The following is a 26088-nucleotide window of genomic DNA, read 5'->3' on the forward strand; positions in this document are numbered from 1 at the left end:
AAATAGGCTCAGAGGTTAGGTAGCTGATACCAGCGGACATGTAATAAAAAGCCAGTACTTTTTCCATGCCACCAAGATGCTTATCTTCAGGGCCGTTTTGTTCTCTGTCGGAGATTTTTTTAGATGATTGGTCTATACAAACTGGATTTAATTCTGTATTACTACTGTGAGAGTTGAGTCTGTGAAAGAACAATATATTAACTTATCAGATGTTAGTGAGTTAAAATGTGTAAAAAATGTAAAACCTTCATTAAATGTACTTCTAATAAGTCAGATTTCCTAATTTATAATGGTTGTTTATGTATGGAATTAATGCTAGTGGGTAGGCCTAACAATCTATTCCTTGTAGAACTTTCAAATGACCAGGGTTTTAACCAGAGAATTGTAGTTCTTCATGATTCATCACAGGGTGACATTACTTTAGCAGATGTGCTTAAGTCCAGGTCTGGTTCTCTATTCTGCAAGGCTCAGAAAGCAGTTTTATCAGGAGGATACCAAGAGATGGTTGAACTGTCTCTCTGGAGAAGACACTGACCACCCTAGTTGGCAAGGCAGTGGTCTACCTGGTGGCAGATCTACACAGAAAGATGTCACTTTGTGAGTATGGCATCAGAATGTGGGATGGTTAAATAATTTGAAGGTTTTGTAGTATCAGACTAGGTTAGCCAGATACATCCATTTCCACAATAGGCATTCCATGCTGTTTTCCATGCTTCATTATCACATAATAATCTTCGTGATCTGTTGGTCTGGATTCCTTCTCCCATTGTCAGCTTTTTCTTGTAGAACCTCTGTGATTTTTCCTTTTCTATGCTTCTACTGCTTGTCAGCCTCTCATTTGATCAGTAAAGTTTCTTTTGAGTTAGATCAGTTTAACTTGTCTGATTAAAGGAAGGTATCTCTAAGCCTAGACGTTTACCTTTCTCTTTAAGGTAACTTTATATGTATATATGCTCAACAAACAGTATTAACTGTTCTTCTTGTGTTTATAACACTGTGAATCTAAAGCCCTTTTCTTAAGAAAGCTTGTTTAGCAGTGTCCATTTGTAATACTAAAGAGCAAAATAAAACATTTAGAGTCTGTATTGTTTTTCTAATGATGTGGAAATGTTCTTTGTAGCATTTCTTCTGTGTTTTGAATATATTGTTGTTCACAGTGGAGACTTTTGTCTTAATTTTTACTCTTCCAGACTTCTCATTGGTGAGTCCTTGTAACCCAGTCCAAAGTTAGTCAAGTGGAAAATGTTCAGTGCTGGCTGGAATCGTAGCAGGGTCTTCCAGATGCTTCCTTAGCTACTGTTGGCCTGAAGAGTGTCATGCTCCACTGTCCCTACATCCTCACCTGACTAGTCCCAATGAAACGTACTTGAGAGATATGACCCTGGCATAATCCAGCCTCTGAGGTCAAGTCTCTGCCTTTTGAGTGCAATCCCCGATCTTACTTTAGAACCTTGTCTTTCCCTTCTTCCCTCTCCTATTCTTCCTCTTTTATCTTGAGGTCTCACTCTCCTTCTCTCTCCCACCCCCCCGCCGCTTTTTTGGTGTCTTCTCCCTTTCCTTCCTGTTCTGTACAAATAAACATTAGAAGGAATTACATGTCTTGTTCGGTTTTTTTTTTGAGAACTGAATTCAATCCTGAATAAGTACTGTATCATCAAGTCCAACTACAGCTTTTGCACCAACTTTAACATATTCTCTACTGACTGAGGAAGTTTGTTTAAACTAACAAATTATTATTTGCAAGTAGTTCTGTTTACATATGTGAAAAGTATAAAGTAGTGTTTAAGCAGGAAGATTATTGAAGCAGGATTTTGTCATATTTGGGGAAATTTACGTCTCTGAGTCACTATCTAATCCATTGTAACCATGCTAGTTAAAGTCATGAGGAGTACAAGTTAAAAGAAGTTCAAATTAATTAAAACTTAAAGGAAAATCTCAGACAAGTGGACAGTGCTCTCAAATATACTACTACTAAAGGCAATAAAGATAAAACAGCTCTTTTAAGGTAGAACTGCTTTGGCTTTGGGTGTTACTGATTCTGTACCTTAATTGGGATGTATCCTTCCATACCTGTATACCTGTGAATTGGTTAATGTAAATTGTGGTGATTTTTGGTTTATACTTTCATTTAAATTCAAAAACCGTCTTTAATTGATGAAATGTGTCTTTATGGTGCAGTTATTTCCAAATACTTCGAGCGCTGCTTGTGTCAATCCTTGACTTGTGGGCATGTTGGTCTTTGACCCAGAACTGGTAAATGAACCCTGCAGGGAAGTCATTAGAGAAGTGGAACAATTGTGGTGATGGGGTCAGGGGTCAAACCATTACCTACCCATCGGAACTTCCATTTAAATTGGACTCTTGCTTTCCTGATAGCAGATCATATATTCAGGGAGAATACTGAAAAAAGAGCTCAGCACATGTCAGTGCTGACCTATCAGGATGAGACAGGACTCCAGAGGTGGGTGGTTTGGGTTTGCTTTGGTTTGTTGCTTTTTTCTCCTGTGTCATGACAAATGACTGCGTGGTTGTTGTCCAGAAGTCAGTTTTTTCGATGTAAATATAAGTACAAGGAAGTACAAAATTACAAGTGTGCAGCTTGATGTGTTTCCAAAGTGAACGCACGCGTACAATCGATACCCCGTGCAAAAAAACCCGCCAGAACCCTGGAAATGCTCTTCCATCCCTCAGCCCGCCCCCCCCGTCTGAATGAAAGTCGGTGATATCTCAGAGTCCGTGGCGCTAATGGTAATCCATTCTTTACTTAGTTTCGCTACAGAAAATGATCTTATTTCTCCGCTTTAAAATGTTAAAAGTTTTGTGTGAAGAAAACACAAACCTTATTCAAGGAGTTTATATCAACATCAGTTTTTACTTTTTCATATGACTATTAAAGGAAATTTTAGAAATGATGGGTGTCATGGAAGAGAGTATTCTTTCCTTTGCACTGAAAAATCAGTAGTTCAACAGTTACCCTGTAAGAATGTCAGAGAAAAGGAAAATTATAGTTCAACTTGTTTCAGTTTTGTTTTTACTATTCTTCCTTATATATTTTCTTGTATATATACATTTTCTGAGGACTGTAGATAATCTCAGAATTTTAAATTGTCCCGACAAATAATGCATATTAGTTTTAAAATAGCTTCTATTAAATATCTAAATGAAGAAAGTCTTAATTCTAATGACATTTTTAGGCCAGAAGACCATCCTGTTTGCATGATGTTATTATGGTCTTTAACAGGTAGCTTATGTCTGGATTCAGGGTCATCTTTTATTCCAAAAAATTAATCACATTTAGTCCACTTGTTAGAACACTGGCGGTGGTGTTTTGCCACTCCCTTAGTCCAGTAGAGGGTCCGGGAGCTAATTGCAGCGGGGAAGATTTTCATTTTCCATCAAAGCAAAACTAAGAGGTTTTTGCTGGGAGAGGGAGAAGATGCACTTGGATTGTTAAAGGATTTTCATCCTAGAAACACTGATAAGAGTACGTTTATTCTTCTACTCTGGCTTTTTTCTTTTCCTTTGTTTGACTTCATAATAGGAATAACCAGGAGGAGGAACGAGGAGAGAAACATGGAAACGTGGGCATACCTTGGGCTTTGAAGTCAGAGAGCTGGGCTGGACTCATGGCCCAGGCAGCTCACCCTTGGAGCCTGTTTCCTCGTGTGTAAAATGCAGTTGGTTGTCCCTGCCTAATTTGACTGCTGTCAGGATTAAATGACAAAAGGGTTTGGATAAAAATATATGATAAAAATAGCTGTAGTTTATCATATTCCCACTATATGCCAAGCACTATTCTGTGTGCTTTCTTTTGTATCATTATAACCATAAATTTAACACTTCTACCAGTTTATCAGCGAAGAAATTGAGGCCTCAGTTTGAGAGTCTAAGTAATATGCGTAAGGCTGAATGACTAGTAATTAGAAATAAGAAGAGAACCAGGGTCAGACCACAAGTCCCAAGCTCCTAACTGCTGGTTCTTCCCAGCTCGTCTTTTACCAGATAAGTCGTGGCCGTCTGTGGTGCCAGCAGGGTCGCCATGGTGGTGCACCTAGCACTCACTTCTGCAGGGAAATAACTGGGTTGAAATCGGGCTGAGGCACTTTGCTAAGACAGAGTCTCCCTGCTCCCCTGAGCCCTGAGAAAGGGCTCCAGTTTTCTTCCACTGAGGCACCATGGTTCCGTGGGGCTGCATCTGCCCAGAAGACTACTTTTTTTTTTTTTTTTTTGCTTCTCACAAAGGTGCTTCGTGTCCAAATGTATGTGTAGAGTTTGCGCCGCTGTTTAGCCTACCGATTTAAGGTGAAAATCTTAAGCAGTATTTATTATTAGCCGGGTCTGCCCAAAGCTTTCTCTACTTCGTTTGCTTTATTTTGCACATGTAGTCATCGTTCTATTCATTCGCTCATCCAGGGACTACTTCAACACCTACTATGCATATTATACCGTGCTTTATATTCTCCTGCCCTTTGTTACTTCCTCCCATTTTCTTTTGGTCTCTCCTTCGCCCTTTTCTTCCTGTCCTTCTGTTCTGCTGGATGTAATCGTGTATCACATGTGCCCAGCTTTTCCAAAAGTTCAGTTAATTCCGCTGTTCTCAGGAATTTAAATTCCGTTTGCACTGTACCCCACACGATTAAGACCTAAAACAATTATAGATACTTCAGAACTCTATAAAATATTTACCCTATCAGATTGCAGTGGGGAGCCATTGCAGGTTGAGAACTGTGCTAGCTCACAGATGGCATACTTCATGGATTATGATTTCACAAAACAGTCTGTCTTCACAGTTTGCTTCTCTTCTGTTTCACTCTTGTGAATCCTGTGGGTGTAGTCGCCAGACAGAATGAAAAAATCGGATGCTTTATCAGTTTCAGTGATTAAAATACATTTACCTTCTTACTGTTTGGATCCCCTCTGAATGTAGTCATGAGTTCCTTCGCTGTGTTGGAGGCGGGCATCCTGCCCAGGTCAGGTCGCAAGGTAAGAGGATGTGTATATTCTGTCTTTCTGTGGCCATGGGAGGCTCTTGCCCTCTGAGGTGCCACTTTATCGCCTCTTGGTTTATGGGCCTGTGTGTGTCAGCTAGTGTGCTTCACCCACAAGGAGATGGAGTGAACAAGAAATCAGAGAACGAGAGAAAACATTCTGTGAGGCTCACCAAAGGGTACAAATTAGAAAATGAAAGATTTGTTTTAAATCACCAAAGGATCTATTAAACTGTCCTACTGTTGTACATCCTGGGACATCTCTGCTACATGGTTTTGCATGTCGTTCTTCCTTTTATCACTGACAAAGTCATATCCTTATCACTAAGTGAAACAAGAGATTTTGAGATAGAGGCAGGTACCTAGATACGTAGTGTGAAATAATAACTTAGAAAATACGCTTAAGTAGATATACGCGCGCTCTCGTGAGCAGTAACGCGTGCGTGCACGCACACTCTGTCCTTTGAAATCTTGAGTGAGGTTAACAGTGTCAGCAGTAATGTTTTAACGAAGATACCTAGAAGCCTGCATTCTAATGTAGTCTGTGTCTATAGAACCTGTGCATAGTTTTGAAATAAATAATTTAGCCTCTCTGGACCTCAGTTTCACATTTTAAAAACGCAGGGTAGGAGTGAATGTTTACTATGGCTTTGTTTAGTTCTGAAAATTCTGTGCAGCTCATAACAATCCATCTTAAGGTTTTCTCTTCCAAGGGAGCCAAACTTCGCTCTCCCCACGTTTTATTATTTATCTAATAACACATTTGTACCTGAAATACTGGATATGAGCCCTAACAACTCTTAAGAATTGGTGAAGTCTAGTTTGGTTAATACTAGCATGAGTTAGCTGTTGAAGTCTAAAAATTCATGTCCTAAGTGTGTCAGATTTGGGACCCTTGTTTTTACTATTTATTACTGTTGACAGAATATTCAGTAGTAAGTTCCCGAGAACTCTTTATGGCCTAATATTGTCAGCCATGGGCTACGTGGTTATAAAGCTACTAATCGAAAAATGTAATATGACGTTTGCGGTCCACCGCGAGTTTAACACCGCAGATTTCTTATACAGGCTACAGTTAATGTAGTAGCTGCTTCAGAAATATTCTCTAGAAAAGCCCACCTTCCCCACCAATGTAAAGTAAGGCCTGTTTTAGTTTCTTACCACTGTTGGACATTTAAACTGCTCTTTTCAGCATTTATTCATGTTCCTTGTACCCGTGATGTTATGCTAGTCAAGGGCAATCCTCTGTGAATGCTGAGAACATAGACCAATTGCCAGTATCTAAAGCAAACATGGAGAATTTTCTCTGTGAAGAATTCAACATCAGCTTGACACTAATAATCATGAGTGGTAGGTAATGAGAGGCTGCAAGCCAGTGAAAAGTAATTCTGCAAACATACCTTTCTTTACAACACACCCGCACTTAATAGCCGAGTTTCTATAACTGACTAAGTAACTGCACAAATTGGTATTCCAGCATCCTAGCCTCTGAGAACAACTTTCTACTCTTGGAAACTTTCATTATTCTCTTAAAGGGGGTGATGTGGGACACTTAGAATTTTTAAAATTTACAATTACATAAAAACTTCACAAATTATAAAACTGAAAATCAGCTGGGGAGAAATGTTCATTTTTTTGATAGAGGATGACAGGTCAGTTGGTGCCTTATTTATTTTTGTATACACATTGTGCTTAGAGATATGCTGTTTTGGGGCTTCCTTGGTGGCACAGTGGTTAAGAATCCGCCTGCCAATGCAGGGGACACGTGTTCGAGCCCTGGTCCGGGAAGATCCCACATGCCGCGGAGCAATTAAGCCCGTGCGCCACAACTACTGAGCCTGCTGTCTAGAGCCCGCGAGCCACAACTACTGAGCCCAAGTGCTGCAACTACTGAAGCCCGCACGCCTAGAGCCCGTGCTCCACAACAAGGGAAGCCACCGCAATGAGAAGCCCGCGCACTGCAACGAAGAGTAGCCCCCACTCGCCGCAACCAGAGAAAGCTCTCGCGCAGCAACAAAGACCCAACGCAGCTAAAAATAATTAAATAAAAAAAAAGAAAAAAAAGATATGCTGTTTTGCTCTTCTTAAGAAAAAAGACTAGAAGGAAATATGGCAAAATATTAGAATTTGGTTAGCTCTAAATAGTGGCACTACTGAGGATTTTTATTTTCTATTTGGTTTTCTGATATATTTCTCCTTTGTTTATATTACTTAAAGATACTTATTTTATTTTTCCTTTTAAAGAAAATAAATGACACCATGAAATATGTTGTTGTTGCTAAAGAAAAATATGTCTTCGTTTTGACTTAGTAAATGGAATCAAGTTTATCAGGTTTTTTTCTCTGTTGGATTATTATGTGTATTGGGATAATTGGAAGTTTGTTCTCAGCCCTTCTTAGAATACAAGGACTTAAAGTTAAGAAAGAATTGAGGTTTGCATCTCACTTTTTAAATATTACAAAACTAAATCTTCTGTTTTATTAAGAGGCATTGATAAGAGCTCTTAAGATGTAGATCTGCCTTATGCAAAAGGTAATGTTTATCTTTAGAGACCCAATAATACATTCCTATTTTTTAATTGCTAAAAATCAACATCTCTGTCATTAGTAGATTTGTACCTCCTTTTTTTGTTACTAGTTAAAAATCCTCAGTAAAATCAAGTTAACACTAAATGTCACTTCATAATTGCAGTAATGATCACACAGCTGTGCTTCCCTCAGTTGATAACACATGTCAGCATCAGTTTAGGAGCTCAGCTTCACTTCCTGCCCAGATAGAATTCTGCAGACTGTTATTGTGGTGAGAAAGCAGAGCATCCTGTTGGTCACTGCTGGGCTGCGAAGGCCAGGACTGAAGGTGCTCCAGCTTTCGGAAACGCCAGGCTAAGCTCTGCCGTTGGCCGTGCTTCTGTCCTTTCTATATTTATTTACTTGCTTACTTATTTTCTTACTTTTCAAGTATTTTTCTTTGCTGGATTAAGAACCATTTTGTTTATGAGTATCTGAGTTTTCAAGGAGGAACTCTTACACTTAAATGAACCTGTAAGAAGCCCACAGGAAAGCAAGTACCTGCAGCGCTAATAATGAGAACTGACAAGGCAATCCTGCTGGGTTTATTTATGACCTTCTGCCTTTGTTAGCTCTCGTGAGAAATTCCTTTCTAACCATAACAATATTGTTGGAGTTTGGCACTGTACAGAGAAATCCTACCGAGCCCCGAGGCCCACAAACTGGCACTCATTCAGCTCATAACAGATTGCTATGCTTGTTGTAGTTTTACATTTTTCCTTCACTCCTCTTTTATTTAATTCATAAGTAGTTTTCACCAATCTTTATATACATGCTTTAAAAGTATATTGCTTTTATTCTCAGAGCCAAAATCCATCTTTTCCTTAATACGATGTCTTATCTACTTAGCAGTGTTGAGGAAAATTCAGAAGTGAACAGCATACAGAAAGGCAAGAAGAGACAGGTATATTCAACACTAGGACAAATCGTAGAAAGTCATATCACAGTCTACAAACTGGTGGACCATTGTGGCACTCCTAAACAGTCACATGTGGTTACTCATTCTAGAAGTTAAAGTGAGCTCAGTAGAACAAATTTACCTCCGGTTATAATTTTATACTTCGCTTATTAGTTAAACTCCATTTTGATACTTTTAAGTGTTCAGGTTGCTTGCTTTCTTTTACAATTTCCAAATGAAATAGATTTAAAAGCATCAATTCACAAAGAGAGTTGTGTTTACAATTGTAGTTTTCTTTGGAAGTAAAAGGAAATCAGTAATTTTGAACAGGTAACTCTTACAGCGAGACCTTTGACGGCAGTGTTCTGTATGGAGTTATTTAGACCATAGAAGACAGAGAAACCTGAAGCAGTGGTATTCAGTGTTTCCTATTAACTGGTCCTACTTCTTCAGTGTTGCCAACAATGACAGATTTACAGTTGTATTAGATTCTATCTAAAATATTGATAGACATGTGACTTCTGTTTCTTCTGAGACTCCTTGGGTTCAAGATGCCAGCTTCTGTGGGGAACCAGCTCTGTGGAACCCATTTAACTAAAAGTGCCTGTGTCTGTGTATGTTGAGTGTTCATCACTTTTAGCGGTTGCGTTGTCAGGCTGGGGCCTGCTGTATCATAAGGCCATACTATTAAAATCAATATTTATATTTTTGCTGTATTCCGTTTGCCTAAAATTTGATTTTTAAAGTTTTCCTCCGCCATCTTACTCAAGTATGTACATGAAGTATGTACATGCATGTACATGTACATGCTAATGAAGACCATGAGGAAAATTTTATTAAAATACCTTAGCCTGAAAGAATGTGAAAAGTATGCCTGTGAGCATAATTTGTATTTGTCCAGCTTTGTCCCGTTATTTCATTACCATATACTTTTGCATTAAGTTTTAACATCTATTCTGAAAACACTAATATGATTCAATGCTACTACTATGCAGCTATTTCCCGTCTTTTAAATGGACTTTTGTTAAAGACTGTTGAAATCTGTAGGTTTGCTTTTGTTTTAATTCTTTCACAAAAAACTTCAGCATTTATTAAAATAACTGCTCAAGTACAGGGAAGAAAGAGAAAATCCTCCCAGATCCAATCACATAAAATAACCACTGTTAAAATTTTGTTGAGCATCAAGGGTTAAAAAGATATATGCACACACACATATTTTACACGTATACATAAATGTATATGTTCGTGAAATATTTTCTACTGTTTTACATAAATTAGATACTAGTAGTTGTTTTTCTGCTGTTACTACTGATTTTCACTCAATAAAAATTACATTATTTAAAATATATATTTCTAATAATTAGTATGTAGTTTTAGATAGCCCACTAGTAAATTTATATTTAAGTGGTTTCTAGTTTTTTGCCACTTTAACATGTAGTTTTCTAGATGTGAACAAGAAATATTGTTTTAAATTTATCTGGATACTATGTGACGTAATAAAAATCAAACTCATGATGGCTGATATTTATTAAATGGATTCTTGATTAAACTCATTTAGTTCTTGCCGCCTCTTTGAGGCAGATCCATTTTATAGGTGAAGAAACTGAGGCTTTGGGATATTAATTCACTTGCCGAATTCACACCACTAAGGACTGATGGTGCAGATTTGAAATGAACCAAGACTTCACAACCTGGGCTGATTACCTTTTCCAATCAGTGCCCTCCTTCTTGTGCAGTGTTTATAATTGGTGACACGACATCTTACAGAAATGCCAAAGGCTGTTTTACTTAGTTATGTTAACAATTAATATTATACTATTTTCCTAACGCACATTATATTATCTGTTAAGTATTTGTTAAAGAACAGAAGGATACCTTCATGCCACTGCTGTTTACTCATCCATCTTATTATAAGTGAGATATTTTTCTAGAACTCATTTGTAAAGTCTTTATTCTGTATTCAAAATGCATTTTACATTATAAACAGGGCTTTTTAAAAAACATACATATTTGAAATGTGTGTATAGTTATATGTGTATATATGCATTTATATACATAGCACCTATTTATTGAACATTTACTATATGCTTAATACATACTTTTCATAATTATATTTAATCCTCACCATGGCATTATTAATATTTCCCTCCTATTTTAGATGGTGAATCTGAGGCTCAGTGAAGTTAAGTAACTTACCCAGGATTAGGTGAAGAAACGATGGAGCCGGGACTTGATTTCAAACTGCTCTTACTCCAGAATTTATGCTTTCAACCGCTACACTATTACTGTGTACCTACGTTACAGTAAATATTTAATGAGCACTTATCTGGCGCCAGGCAGCATGCTTAGTACTTTATGCAGAGCATTTACCTCATTTAACCCCACCCAGCACTGTGAGGTCATTACTTCTGTTGTCCCTGTACTGTGTGCGGATGAGAGGTGGCGGCTGATGGGACTCAGTCGCTTGCCTGAGTCCTCTGAGTCAGTGAGAGAGCAGCTAGTGTTGGGGGCAGCTTTGTGGTTCCAGAGCCCGATTCCTTGCAAGCTCCCACCCCCAATACAATACAAATATTCAAGAGAAAACTAACATCTAATAAACGCATTTTAAAAGTAAGTCATTAGAGGAGGGGAATAAGATGTAGAGATTCAGAAGGAGGCTTCATAGCACTTTCCAGGGATTTTTAGGTTGATGAAGAGTTTAAGTCCAGTTTTATTTCAAAACTTATGATTTACTGGGATAAAGAGCAATTCAGCAATGTGATGGGCTTGCGAGTCAGGTTATTTGGTGTCTCCCTTGTTCAAAGGTTTTAGAAGGCTAAGGAAATGTGAATTTTACCCTTCTGCCTTTCAGAATCCTGTGTCTTAATTTGTTTATGCCGTCTTTGAGACCACTTAAAGTGGTCATCAGAGAAAACTCTATTCTTCTTGTTGGCCTGGGAACATGCTCCAAGCAACAGGATAATTAACCTGTACGTGTGAGGTACAGTACCTCATACCCTTGCCTAGCATACAAATGGCTCTGTTGGGAGGTAGTGTGGTTGAGTGTGAAACATGCTGGACTTCAAGACCTAACTCAGGCCCTTCTTTACTGATACTATGATCCTCATCATCGTTGTTATTATTGGTATTAGAAGTTTCTGTCTGAAACCCTGAATAGGTTTATAACCAGCGCCTTTCAAGAAGTAGTTTTGAAGTAATATATTATAAAATGGTTATATGCTCTTAGGAAGATTTGTTATGTAAAACTGTCCTTTAGTGCTAGCACTTGAGGTGTTGAGTGACCGGCTGCCCCTGTACAAGGTTGAAAACAACCTCTCATCTGAGTGAGTCTGTAAATCATAACTGAAAATGAGAAAAATGCATGTTTTTAAGTTTGACTTTGGGGGGAGTGTTGCATGTATTGAATTTCATTTTAAAATAGAAAAATAGCCTTTACACAGCATTTCCATCTGTAATCCAGTCAGGCTAATCATGTAAAAAAAAATTCTGGATTCTCTACTTTTTTCTAAAAAATTCAGGCATCTTAAAAATGATTCCAATGGAAATATAAAAACACTTTCTGTTATTGAAGCTATTAGACTCTTTCCGTGTTTAACAAGATAATTTTTATTTATTTATTTATTTATTTTTGCGGTACGCGGGCCTCTCACTGCTGCGGCCTCTCCCGCTGCAGAGCACAGGCTCCGGACGCGCAGGCTCAGCGGCCATGGCTCACGGGCCCAGCTGCTCTGCGGCACGTGGGATCTTCCTGGACCGGGGCACGAACCCGTGTCCCCTGCATTGGCAGGCGGACTCTCAACCACTGTGCCACCAGGGGAGCCCCTAACAAGATAATTTAAAACTTCCTTCAAATTTTTAACACTGAAGAAATGAAACAACTCTTGTTTTTACATTTTTTGGCATTAATACAAACGGTGATATGAATTTGAGGAAGGAGATTGTGATTTGAATTGATATGTCCTTAGTATTTATTTCATTATTATTATATTTCTGACTTATTCTTTAAAACAAGTGCTTTGAATCTTGTATCTAATATATAAATTAGCCTCAGGAAATAATATCTTATGTTTTGGTTTTTCTTTTGCGGTACGCGGGCCTCTCACTGTTGTGGCCTCTCCCGTTGCGGAGCACAGGCTCCGGACGCGCAGGCTCAGTGGCCATGGCTCACGGGCCCAGCCGCTCCATGGCATGTGGGATCTTCCCGGACCGGGGCACGAACCCGTGTCCCCTGCATCGGCAGGCGGACTCTCAACCACTGCACTACCAGGGAAGCCCCATCTTATGTTTTAAAAGTGATATTCTTCACAATTTCCATATCATGTGCTTTATTCATTATATTGAGTGATTGAGATAATAAACATTATAATCCCCATTTTACAACTGAATAAAAGTTTAGATTGTCTTGTTCATAGCTGATCAGTGGTGGCACCGAGCTTTAAACTCCTCTTACAGCCGGCACTCTTTCTTCTACAGCATAATGGTCTCTCTGTGGTAATACTTTTGCATTTGTGATTCTTAAATAGTGAGTCATGATGGGTGTTTTTCTTAACCACTTTCCAGTACTCAAATATTTGTTATAACTTCATTGATAGGATTATCGTTGAAAGCCTATGTTCATAAACAGTGCAGGCCGTCTTTGTCTTACTCATTAAAGAGCTTATGAATGATGGAGCAGACACCTGGAAAACAAAAACTAAACAAAAAAACCTACCTCTTCTACACATAATTCCCCTTCTCTTTGGTTGCTACTGTCTGGGTTTCCGTTTTTTTTAACCGGATTCCTAACTCTTGCTCGACTTGGTTCCCCTAGAGCCTGCAGAGCCTTCACCAGTACCCCCTGGGATCAGGAAACATGGGGAGGGCACATTTCCCTGCCTCTTCTTCACTCTTCAGCCACTTGCTTCCGGTAACACTGTTGTCTTGCACTGTATCCCCAGTGACACACGGTTCGGGCTCTCTAACCCACTGCCTCTCCCTTATGGTTAATAATGATAATAGCTTACACTTAACGGAGATCCTACTGGGCTAATTCTTTTACGTATAACTTCTCATTTAATTCTCACAACAACTCTTTTTGACAGATACTAGTATTTCCCCCATTTTATAGATGAGGAGGGTGAGGCACAGAAAGGTTAAGTATGTTGCCCACGGTCAGGGTCAGTGTCAAAGCCGAAGTTTGAATGTAAGTGGTCCTACTCCAGAGTTTGCATTGTAGCAGATGCTAACAATTCATTAAAACTCAACACGGGAAGTTCTGTAGTTGATAAATACGATGTGGGATCATAGAGGAAGGAGCTGTGTAGCTCATTCTGGTGCTGTAGATGTCGGGGGAGACTTTACCAGGATAGGAGCGGACGGCTCTTGGAAGGAAGTGGGGCTTAATTGAGTGGACAGTGCAGAGGTTCGTTTCGTTCTCCCTTCTAATCTGTAGACAATGCTACTCCCACTCTCGTTACCTCTTCTGAGCTTTGCTTAACTGCTGCTGCTCTAGACTTTGAATTTCCACTACCAGGTTAACAGTCCACTACTTTCTTTTTGTTCCATCTCTTCTGTATTAGTTCAGTATTGCTACGTTGAGATTTTTGGTCAGTTTTCTATCAGTATTGTTTGTGAGCTTCCTATTAACATTTTTGTTTGTTTGTTTTTGCGGTACGCGGGCCTCTCACTGTTGTGGCCTCTCCTGTTGCGGAGCACAGGCTCCGGACACGCAGGCTCAGCAGCCATGGCTCACGGGCCCAGCCGCTCTGCGGATGTGGGATCTTCCCGGACCGGGGCACGAACCCGTGTCCCCTGCATCGGCAGGCGGACTCTCAACCACCGCGCCACCAGGGAAGCCCCCTATTAACGTTTTTAGTTCTAGCTCATTCAGTTTCATTGCTGTATGGTATCCCATTTTCTGAATATATCTCTTGATTTTATATTGCTGGAAAATCAGATTGTCTCCATTTTTTTTTTTTACTATTACAGTACTGAAACAATGCTACTGTGCTTGTATATATATGCATGTGCCAGTGTATAAACCTAGGAGTGGACATTCTGGGTCATAAGATAGATGCGTCTTTAGCTTTACAAGATGCTTACGAATTGTTGTCCGAAGTGATTATACTAAGTTATATGCTTCTAGCTGTGTCTGGAAAAGCAAAGAGTGCATATTTTTCTCTCTCCCGTATTTTATGATCATGAAATCTCGACTGGAGGTACTACTACCATTTAGTGTTGATAAGAGTATCACCTAATCATCATAAAGGAACTTAAGTTGCACCAAAAAGATGTATAAGACGATTGTCTTGACCATGTAAAAATGAATGGAGACAGGACATCTCCTCCTACATAGGAATTCCAGATAATAAATGTAAAAGGAATGAAGGAAATAGAAAATCAACACTATTAGAACACTAGAGTAGTGCTGCAGGCAAGATCGACTGATAAATACTAAAATTAGGCAAAACTTGAAGGTGAAACAGATACGTGCATAGTTGCAAATATATCCCCGCAAATATGTACTAATTATTGTGTGGCATTAACATACATGCACTAATTCTTTGATAAGCCTCCTCCAAGAGGTGGAACTTAATTGCCCTCCCTTGGGTGTGGCTGGGTTCAGTGACTCCCTCCTCATGAACAGAGTGTGGAAAGGGCAAAAGAGCAACTTGACAGTGGAGGGACCTGGCACACAGCACCTTAACCAGGTGATCCAAGTCAACATCACCTGTACTAAGTCGTGTTGATATCATACCCCTATATGTTGCTTTGCGAAGGAGGTTTCACTTCTGTGGTATTCTTCCCCAAAATCTATAACCCCAGCCTAACCATGAGAAAGCATTAAACAGACGCAAATTGAAGGACATTCTACAAAATACCTCAGGAGTGCTCTTCAAATGTGTCGTGGTTGTGAAAAACAAGGAAAGATTTGAGAAATTGTCACAGACTGGAGGAGACTAAGGAGACAAGGTGAATAAATGTGACATGTATCCTGGATTGGGTCCTGGAACAGAAGACGGACATTACTGGCAAGACTGGTAAAATGCAAATTAAGTCTGTGTTTCATTAATAGTATTGTACCGATGTCAAGTTCATAGTTTTGATAAACATGCCATGGTTACTATGTAAAATGTTAACGTTAAGGGAAACTGAGTGAAAGAACAGTGAGTACTGTCTTTGCCACTTTGGGGTAAGTCTAAAGTCACTTCAAAACAAAAGGTTTTAAAAATCCAGTGAAGGATGTAGAACAAGTATGTATGTTCATAGGGCTCCACGTGACTGCAGAAAATGTCAAAAAACGAAGTTTTAGGGCTTCCCTGGTGGTGCAGTGGTTGAGAGTCCGCCTGCGGATGCAGGGGACATGGGTTCGTGCCCAAGTCCGGGAAGATCCCACATGCCGCGGAGCAGCTGGGCCCGTGAGCCATGGCCGCTGAGCCTGCGCGCCCGAAGCCTGTGCTCCGCAACGGGAGAGGCCACAACAGTGAGAGGCCCGCGTACCGCAAAAAAGAAAAAAAAAAAAACCGAAGTTTTAGCATTATTCTGTGACAGAACTTCCCTTTATTCCATGTAGACTCGGTACAATTTGTGAGGGTTTTTTTGTTTGTTTTTGTTTTTTTAAGTTGCTAATTTATTTGCAGTTCCTATACGTCTTACTATTTTAAAGTATTTCATTGCTATATAGTGAAGAAATAGATGTCTCCTGAGGGTTCATGCCTTTTTGTTTTTAAGTTTTATTTTCAGAATTTCTGTGTGCTAAGCATTGTACTTCTAGGTAAACAATAGTCGGGGTTTTTTTGTTTTTTTACCATGAGAGATGCAAAAAAGTTGGTGTTGATTGCTCTTCTGCCATAAAAATTTATGATGTACTTTCAGCAATAAGACCTCATATCAGTAGACAAACTCTAAATCTTACATATTTACGGATCTTGTTAGTTTGTCCATTTGCTTTCAAAGCACGTGGGTCATTCATACTTATAGTTTCATACCTGGCATTGATATTTGTAAAGCACCAACCCATAAACCCACATCCCTGCCCCTACATGTCATGGGCGGATTTTCCTCCTTTGTAACTAAATGTCTTCAGAGTCACCGATTTGGAATAGAATATATAGTTAAAGAACATAATCTGTTAAATTATGTTACTCATAATTAGTTTTTAGACACTGTTGTGCTGTTTTAAGGGTAAAGGCTATTACCCTTCAATTCATTTTATCCGTTAATTCTTACATATAAATGAAAGGAATAGGATGCCTGTAGCCTCGTGAAATTATTGCAGTTAGAAAGCACGCTAATATTTAACCTGGACTGTAGTTATTGAGGCACTTTTTGTTTTTGTTCATTTACTTGTTAAATGTTATATAGTGCTAAAAATATATAGATTTTTTTTAAGTTTTACAAATTTATTTTTGAATGGTACCTGTCATTTTAATCACATTTAAAGCATTCTTTGTTCATAAACATTTGAAAACAAGGGTTTTTTTTTTTTTTTTGGCTTAAAACGTTTATCAATTCTCATTTGGCACCCACTGTATTTTTTTGTCTGTTTGTTTGATAATATTAAAACTCACCTTTCAGACCTCTGTTGGCCCCCTAGTTCCTAAAACTGTAAGCCCGTATTCCTTGGCGTGGGCATATGAAGTCATTCACAACTGCCTCTTCAGCCTCATCCTCTCTCGCTCTGCTTTTCCAGCCTCTCTGATCTCCTCACCCTTCCCAAGGGGCATGGCCTCCCTTAGTGTTTTTTGCCTTCACACATTGTTCTCTCTGCCCTCCATTTGTCCACAGGGCACACCTTCACTCCTAGTCTGGACCTGTGTCAGACAGCAGCCCCTGGGCAGATGTGCGCTGGCTGAAGACGTACCATTCTTTATTCCACACTTGTTAGTTCGCTTTTTCTTAGAATTTCTGTTTAGCTGTTTGTCTCTTTTCATTGAGACTCCATGAAAGGAGGACATTTAAGTGTACAAGGTCAACCTATACAGGCCAACTTAAACATAAAATGTCATCCACATGTAAAAACTGTCTTCCACCTTTTTTTCCCCTACTGCCTCCCACCTACCCACCCCGCAGCTCCATCTGCTAACCTTAGAGAGGGCATGCCTGCCTAAGGGTAAGACTCAGTACAAATATCTCTCCCCAAATTATTCAGTATTCTCACTTTATTATATAGTTTTATTTTCCCCCAGTAGTCTGTCATTTGTATTAATTAGTATATTCTTTAAGATGCCATTGCCCTTAGAAATAACAAAGGGCCAGCACTTATTCATATGGGAGTCTTTTTTAGTGTTTTCAGCACTGATTTGGGCCTTGACTTGAGGTCGAGAAGGGTCCTGGCTATTTTGGACAATGAAATCAGTTAAAAAACATTTTGCCTGGTAGGAACAATGGACTGGAGCTCACAAGGCGCTGTAGTCTCCTCATGAAAGAAAATGTACATAATATCTCTGCTATGGAGAATGGTAGTCACAGTTGTTATCGCTAAACATCAAATCATCGTGATCATGAACGTCATCATCATCACCTGAAAGGGTAGCCTAGGATGGTAACCAAGAGGACAGTGTTAATCCCAAATTCCGTGCAACCAAAAGATAACTGTAAAATAAATTTTCTTACCAAATTATTTTTAAGTTTAAGACTGCCTATACTGTGGTTACGGGTCTATGTGCTGTTATTCCTGGTCTACATAATGTCTGCTGTTAATAGTGGAAGAGCAGAGACTCTTCCTGGGCAGAGTTCAAAAACAGAATAATTTAGGATCCCCCTGAGGCCTGTGCAATGGAGAAAAATTCCCTTACATGATGCATATTTCATACTTACATTGTTCACCACTTCTAAATTTAGAATGGCAGCACATTTCGTATCAGGGGTTTCTAACCCAAGGACCTTTGAGGATAGCTTTTATTTTGAGTGTGAATTTTTTTAAAATCAAAGGAAATATAACCATTATAAAAATTTTTGCTTATGATAGTATGCTTAACTCTGAGGCCTGCTTTTGTAAAGTATCAGATTAGCTGATTATCCTTATATATGTCCCTTTAAAATGAGAGTTACCCGTAATGGAATCTTTGCTTGAGAAAGAATACAAATGAATCAGGTGAAAGTAATTTCCCCCCAAAATGGTTCTTGGCTACCTCCCTTAAAATGAATTCTGACTCATTAATTTTCCTTGTGTTATCCCTGGCTTTGGATATGAATTTGTCATTTGTTGAGCTTGTGACTATTTTTAAATTAAGATCAAATATTTTTTTTCCAGTTGACCTTCTACATATTAAGGCTAAGGATTGTATATATTGTCACATATAACAAAGAGATAAATATTTGTTATTGGACATGTTTAAGAAGAAAGGGAGATATATATAACTTTGTAAGAAGATGCTTTGCAGGCCTAAAAATTAGTGCTTGGAAGGATTTTCTTTGTGGATTCTGCCTTTCTGTGCCTTTGCATTTTTTAATTCATTTAGACAGGAAGTCTAAGCTTTTAACTCATTTGCTGTCTAGACAAATGAAAGCAGCAGGGACTTTGGTGGGCGTCTTTGAAATGCACTGTTAAATGGGTTTGTGCTGAAAAGAAGCCTACAAACATCATGGAAATTAAACAGTCACTGTGAGGTTTTTCCTTTTGTGTATATATGTCAGTCAAATTATTGGCTCAATTCTAATATCAACTTCAAGGTGTATTTGTATCCCATGTCTGAAATGATAGTTCTAAAATAAGGTTGGAGGGTATGAAGTGATTTTACAGTGTGTTTCCAAAGAGCTAAGCATCTAACGAGGCTAGATGCTTGGCCTCCAGGATGCTAATTGGAAACAGAGGGCCGAGAATTCAGTGGTAAATTTTAATAGCGATCTCAGTCGTTTTCACTAGAGCATTTATGGTAAATATTCAGAAATGTGTGCGCGTGCTGGCTTACTTTGTACAGTATTTGCAGCTGCATTTTACTGTAGAGCTTATAAATTCAGTGGCACTGACCAGTGACCAGTCAAATGCTCCTCTCTAACACCAGACCTGGCACGAGGAGTCACTGCCCTTAAGAAAGTTAGGGTCTAGTTGGAGAGAGAAAAAGAAAAACCGCATGCCAGGATTTGATATTCAATATTCTAAAAAGGAGAAGAGACACTATTTCTGCGTTTGAAGATCATGAGAGACTTTTTGAAAGACCATCAGGCTGCCATTTTAACCTGTGCTTCAAGCCCATGGGAAGTCACAATGAGAAATCATTAACTGTATCGTATAAAAATCCTTAAACAGGAGACCTGAACTCATCTCATTGATTGAAATATCCTCTCTGTTTCTAATTCAGTGTTTATCCTCATCCTCTCTTGGGGCACTTCTGAGCAAGAGATGCCCAGTGTGTGTGACGCTTTGCAGTTTTCTACCAATGGCTGATATAATACCGTCAACTAATTGTATTGAGAACCGTAGCTGAGAGTATTTTGGAGTTGATTTGCTTTTTTAAAAAACCCACTTATTTAATTAAACAAGGGAGTAAAATTTTCTAGCTTATTCCCAGTTCAAGACAGTAAGACATCACCAGCATTGACTGAATTTATCCTTTAGTAAACTAACTTATCAGATAAATTGATTACCATCAAAACCAAAGATGTCTCTAGAGGTAGTAAGTCATAATATATGAACATAAAGTATTTTTAGGGAGGATCATATATAGTATGCAGACATATTTATACTTAATGTTGTATGTCTATTTTATATATTTGCAGATCTCTAAAAATTCCTCCTGTGCTCCTTCCTGGCATGTTCTTATATACGTTCCTCTGTCACTGCCCTCCCCCACCCTATCCCGTCATGTCAATCAGGAACATATTTGTGCTCTATGTTAATTCATAAGTGTTTCTCTTGTCGGAGTCTGATAGGATTGTTATTGCTCCCCGGTGGCATTTCGTTCTAAGCACAGTGAAATCTCTTGTACTTGTCACTTGGGTTAGAATGAAAATTTTACATGGGCGGAGGGTGGAAGGATGATGGTTACAGAGGGGAAAGTCTTTGCAGGGAACTTGCATTTAAATTAAATTTTAAAGTAAAACAAGCTTTTCCAAAAAGCGGCATTGATTTTCTAAATATAAACTAACCGCTGATAGTAGGGGTTGTATTATTTTGGGTGTGCTGGAAAGTATTCGGCATTCTGAGTGATGTCAGATATTGAAAACCGAACTTGATTGCAAGATTTTGCCAAATCAAATTGTCATGGCAAAATATTGAATTTACTATGCATGAGCCCATGAAGTCATTGCCTTAGCAGTCATTCCATCAATAAAGAGGAAGGATGTAAGGAATGCTGTGGGGCAGGGGGACTCCAGCCCCTTAAAAGAGTCCTCCCTGCAATTACCTTACCTGCCAGCTTTCCAGCAAGATAAATGGAAGCACTGTAGCTTGAAGGTGGCTTGGTTAGAATGAGATGCAGTAAGGTCTCTCTGTTCTTCACAGGCATCATAGATCTGATAGTACTTATAAAAGAAGAATAGAGTTGGTGCCCTGCTGACTAAATTGTCCTCTAGAGGGGTATTCGTTACAGAGCTTCTTTGTTAACTAGGCTGAATGTTTAAACCACTGTTGAACTTCTTTTATTAACGTTTTAAGATAGCTATACATATGGATACCCTAAGTATCTGCAGGGCGGGAATATTTCTCTATAATTTACATATAAAAGATACGTGTGTGTATAACAGTAATATAGAAATTATATCTTTTTATTACTCTTCTGTTACACTGAGGTGTAGTCAGCACTGAAATTCTGATGACTTGTGAACACTAAGAAAGCCACCATTTTTATATTTTTCTCTTGATATTTCTTCGATCAGCTTGTTGAACAACAGAAATGTTTTTCATGCCTTTGCAGCTTGAACGAAGCTCTCTTAACACCCATCCGTGTCACTTTTTCAACCATGACATGGAATTTTAAGGGAGGACAGGGAAGGAATTTATAGGTACTGTAGAGAATTTTAAAATTTTCAAAGTAACAGTTTGTTTTTTTATGAAGAAAGATTTGCATAAAATTATTTAACTTCAAATAGTGATGTCTTTAAAAACTGAATCTATGTTGTCTTTTCTGTTGAATTCTGAGGGATTCTGTTGAATCCCTCAGGCAAGCCATAGCTTGCCTTGTCCTGGAGCCCACAGGTGTGTCCCTTCGCACTTCTGTGAATTGGTTATTTCAGGTTAGGAAGGGAATGCTTTAGGGGCAGGTACTTTAAGAATTACCCAGGACCCAGCCACTCTTCTAGACCCCCCGCCCTCCCTGGCTCTGAGACGGTGGGGGTGGGGTGGGGGGCAGATGTCAGGCAACTCAGCATTCAGCCTGGGGTGGGAGGAGTGGGTGGAATCCTGTCCTGTCGTCCCTTTCAGCATTCAGCAGCTCTGCATGTGTGCATGTGCACACATCTATTAGCTTAAGTTTTGTTTCCAGGAACTCAGATAATTGCCTTGATTGCTGAAGTGTGAATCCTTTCTACATTGGATGTAGCATATTACTTGCTTAATAATCTTCCTCTGTTTCTACCTGGCTTCACAAAAAATTCTGAAAGTCTGAATCGAACTATTGTTGAACCCAGTAATCAAGCTGAATACAATGTTTTACCAGCTGAACATGTGCAAAATCATGCATCTCACGTGCCCTAAGTAGAGATGTTTATATATTTTTTCTCTGACTTTTGAAAATGTGGTTCAGTTTGCCCCATTTTATTTTGGAGATGATACTTTTTCTAGGAGGTGATATTTTCAATCACCTGCTACTATTAATGTTTCTTACTTATAAGCTCAGTTATATGACATTGAAGATTACTCTATTTTACTTAAATGTTATTCTTCTTAGCATAAGAAATTTTTGTTTTTCTGTAACATTCATTTTTTTGTGAGATTTTCATCAGTTCTTCTTTAGAACGTGTTTTTTAATCATTGGCAATTTTGCTGTTAATAAAAGAGAAGTTAATTATATAACAGATGGTTAACAGATAAACTTTCCAGGAGCCTAGGATCCTGTTTCTGAGTTTGCTTTGTGACATTTTGGGGTACCCTGAAGAGCTCTAACCAGCTCTGCTTTACCTGGCCCCCTTTGTACTTCCTGGTCTAGATTCATTCTTCCAATCCTAAGCATCTTCCTCCACCAGTTTCCAAAGCCCTAGTTTCAGCAGTCCCAGTAGTAAGCAGTGAGGTAAAATTAAACATTAATAAAATTGCATGAGTGGAAGATGTCAATTAGTGTTGAATATGCTTTGCAGACAGTAGCATAACCTGGTATTTCTGATCCCATTCTGCAGTATTTAGTCCTAGATTATCAAGACAAATATCTTTTATCCTGCCTCTCAGTCTTTAGGGCTCATTCAGCACCTAGCTCCGGGTCTCCCCTGGGTTTGCAGACTTAGTGATCTGGGAGCCCAGCCATTGCGGCAGGCCTGCACTGATGTACTGACTCCTGCTGGTGGGGGCTGTGGCACATGCCCTAGTGCCACAGCCATGAGGAAGACAGATTAAAGGCTCTGTCCTCTCACTCTGATGAGGGTGTGGAAGACAGTTTCCTCCTTCCTCTTCTCTCAACCTCCCTTCATAATCTTTAGCAGATGTCGCCTGTCCTCAGTGGTGTAACTAGTAACAATAACCTTGACTCTCTGATCTTTGGTTTCTGTGTCTGTCAAATGAGGATTTTAATAACTGCCTCGAGGTTGTTATGATAAAATTACAGGACCTTAAAGATTGTTTGTGTAGCTTAAAACTGTATAAAAAGTAAGTTATAACATTAGGACTCATTTCTGCCAACATAACTTCAAAGGGATTTATTGTCACAGTATGACATAAAAATACACATCACTCTTTTACTATAAGAGCACTTTTGCAATTACCTAAAATGTAAGAATTTCTCACCACAAGGTTTGGTTACAATTTTGACTATTACGTTAGAAGATCATAGTTTGAAATTCAGACAGTCCTCCAATGTTGATTTCTAAACAGGAGGATCCAAAGCCTATAGTTTTCAGCTTACTGAAGTAATCATTTACGAATCAGGCATTCCATTCGGATGGTATATCACCGCATAAAGTGCTTTTCCTGTGAGTCTTTGACAGGTTTGTTGGACTAGATGCTGACAGCTTACAGGAAAGCTATAGGATAGTTCAATGAAAGGGAGGTACAACTTTACTCACTTTTTAGCGATAGATCAGATCCTATGGGTTCAACTTACAAGAGACCTCATTAAAGTCTTCTGATAACAAGTGGCCGTGCTCTGAATTTTGGGCGTTATCTAGAAAAACTTTGAAGGGGGCATTGTTATGATTTTCAAATAGTGTTCTGAACAGGTATTGGTCCAAGTATGTGTTATTCTATAAATGCATGCTATTTCTTTCTTTCTTAGGACCTGTCTGGCTCCATTGATGACCTCCCCACGGGAACGGAAGCAACTTTGAGCTCAGCAGTCAGTGCATCCGGGTCCACAAGCAGCCAAGGGGATCAGAGCAACCCAGCTCAGTCGCCTTTCTCTCCACACGCATCTCCCCATCTCTCCAGCATCCCTGGGGGCCCATCGCCTTCTCCTGTCGGCTCTCCTGTAGGAAGCAACCAGTCACGATCTGGCCCAATTTCTCCTGCAAGTATTCCAGGTACTCACTTCTTAATGATTGTTATTTTACTCTGTAGTAAATACAGACCTAGTGTTCATCAATAACAACATGCATACCATTCTTTCTTTTACTATTTAAAAACCTAATGATGGGACCACATATTAGGAGCATAGCTGTGAATTATCACCAAAGTATACAAGCATCCCAGTTCCTAAATATACTTGACTAATGACTGTAAACACCTAATTAATAAAATCAGCAATTACTTTGATATTTTCAGTTCGCACATTTACCTTAGCTTATGCCAGAAAATTATTTATTCTCTTAGCATATGTTTTGTGATGATTCTGTTAACTAAGCTCCTGTGTTGATAAGTGCCACGAAAGTGAGATCATGGGTAGCACTAGCCTTAGTTTTTAGGCTTCTATTTAATTTATACCATGGCAGTTATTTTCTAAAATATCTTTAGTGTTTATACTTCTTGTCTTAATTTGCCAGCACACATTCAAGGCCTTGTTATTTATACAAATTCTTGCATTCAGCTATTTCAGTAGTCATACTACTTCTGTATCTTTTGCTTCCTTCATTATGTGCGTGGGGTTATGTATTTGTTTACTTACTTGTCAGTTGCCTCATCCTATCCCAGCTGTCTTTCTTATATCAAACATCATTCATTCAAACCCACCAAGCAACTAGCTTTCCTTTATCTGCAAAGTAGGTGTAATTTTTTTTTCTGTGTAAATTTTGCTAGCGTGATGCAGGTGACTGGCTGCCAGAAAAGTACTTTTTACTAATCTATCAGAATTGATATTGAATTGCTGATAAATTTCCTGATAGGTTGTTCTATTATCTTAAAAACATGGGTGGCAGTTTTAACCCTTTTTACTATTTTGCTCCTTTTATATTTTAAATACATGTTGTATGTGTATAAACATATGTATGAACGTATGAAAAATGCTAATTATGAAACGTAACTCAAATGAGTACTCATGACTCACGATCCAATTTAAGAATTGGAGTACTGCCAGTGTTGTTTCTACCTGTGTGTTCCTTCCTTTTCTTCAGCCCTATAACTCTCCCCAGCCTCAGATATTCTCTGAATGTATTTTAAATCATTCTTTTTGGATTATTTGGAGTTTTTAAAGAATTTTATTATGAACATTCATAGAGTACGTATTGTTTTATTTAGTTTTGAGCTTTATAGAAATGTATCATATTTAAGTGACTATATAATTTATCAACCAAGCTGAGGCACCTTTGAGCTTTTAAGGGTTGCTATTAATAATTGAAGTAGAACAGGTATAAACCAGGAAGATTCTGGGCAAATCATGAAGTATGGTCACCCCAGTAATACAATATGTGGCCTTCTCCACTTAGCTTTTTTGACTAAATGTTATGTGCCTAGGATCCATATTTTAAACTACCTATAATTTTGATACACTTTATTGACGGCATCTTGATGTTTACCTTTCTTTCAAAAATATTTGTCCTCATAATGATTGTAATAAAACCTGGATTTACCTGCTTTTAATATTTTTAAAGCTATGACTACTATGTATTTCAGTATTCCTTAGGCAATTTTTGGTATTGAGATGGTTTTTGAGGTATCGCCTACCTAAACACTGGGAAGTTATATGTAAAATACTAAGTTTGTCAAAGAACCCACTCCATTTTTCTGAATTGCATCCAAAGGACTTTTCTTAATAACTTAAATGAAAACTTTTCTGAGGCATCAAGATATTTTAGTTTTCCATTTAAAATTCCTAGCATGGGTAGTTCACCATCTGAGGATTTTCATACATATACTTATCATTCCAGATGGGGATTTTGACACTTTTATTTCACTGTTTGGATTTTGGTACTGTATAGAACACACAAAACCCAACAAAAGAGCTCAATTTGGGTACACGATATCACATTAGAGGTAGATGTAATTGGTCTAAGAGTCTGGTACTTAGTTGTGTTTTGCACAGGGTAAGGTTGGTCAGTGAATTACGATTCTGATGACCTCTATTAGCCCTGTCACAAATGAGGCCTGTCCTTCACAGTACCTTCAGGGGAGGACCTGAATGTGATTTTTCTCTGCTGA

At 38.7% G+C, this 26088-nt stretch overlaps 1 protein-coding gene across 5 annotated transcripts in view; it reads left to right on the plus strand.

Annotated features, from left to right (window-relative positions):
- ARID1B (AT-rich interaction domain 1B) overlaps positions 1-26088 on the plus strand; it is a 410652-nt gene that overhangs the window by 263653 nt on the left and 120911 nt on the right. For all 5 annotated transcript variants that reach the window (XM_070043437.1, XM_060283285.1, XM_060283284.1 and 2 more), the window contains exon 5: positions 23795-24038. In XM_070043437.1, coding sequence (XP_069899538.1) covers positions 23795-24038 — 244 coding nt within the window. The remainder of the gene's footprint in view (positions 1-23794; positions 24039-26088) is intronic.

Source organism: Globicephala melas, chromosome 14 (assembly GCF_963455315.2).
Source record: "Globicephala melas chromosome 14, mGloMel1.2, whole genome shotgun sequence".
Classification (NCBI taxonomy): domain Eukaryota; kingdom Metazoa; phylum Chordata; class Mammalia; order Artiodactyla; family Delphinidae; genus Globicephala; species Globicephala melas.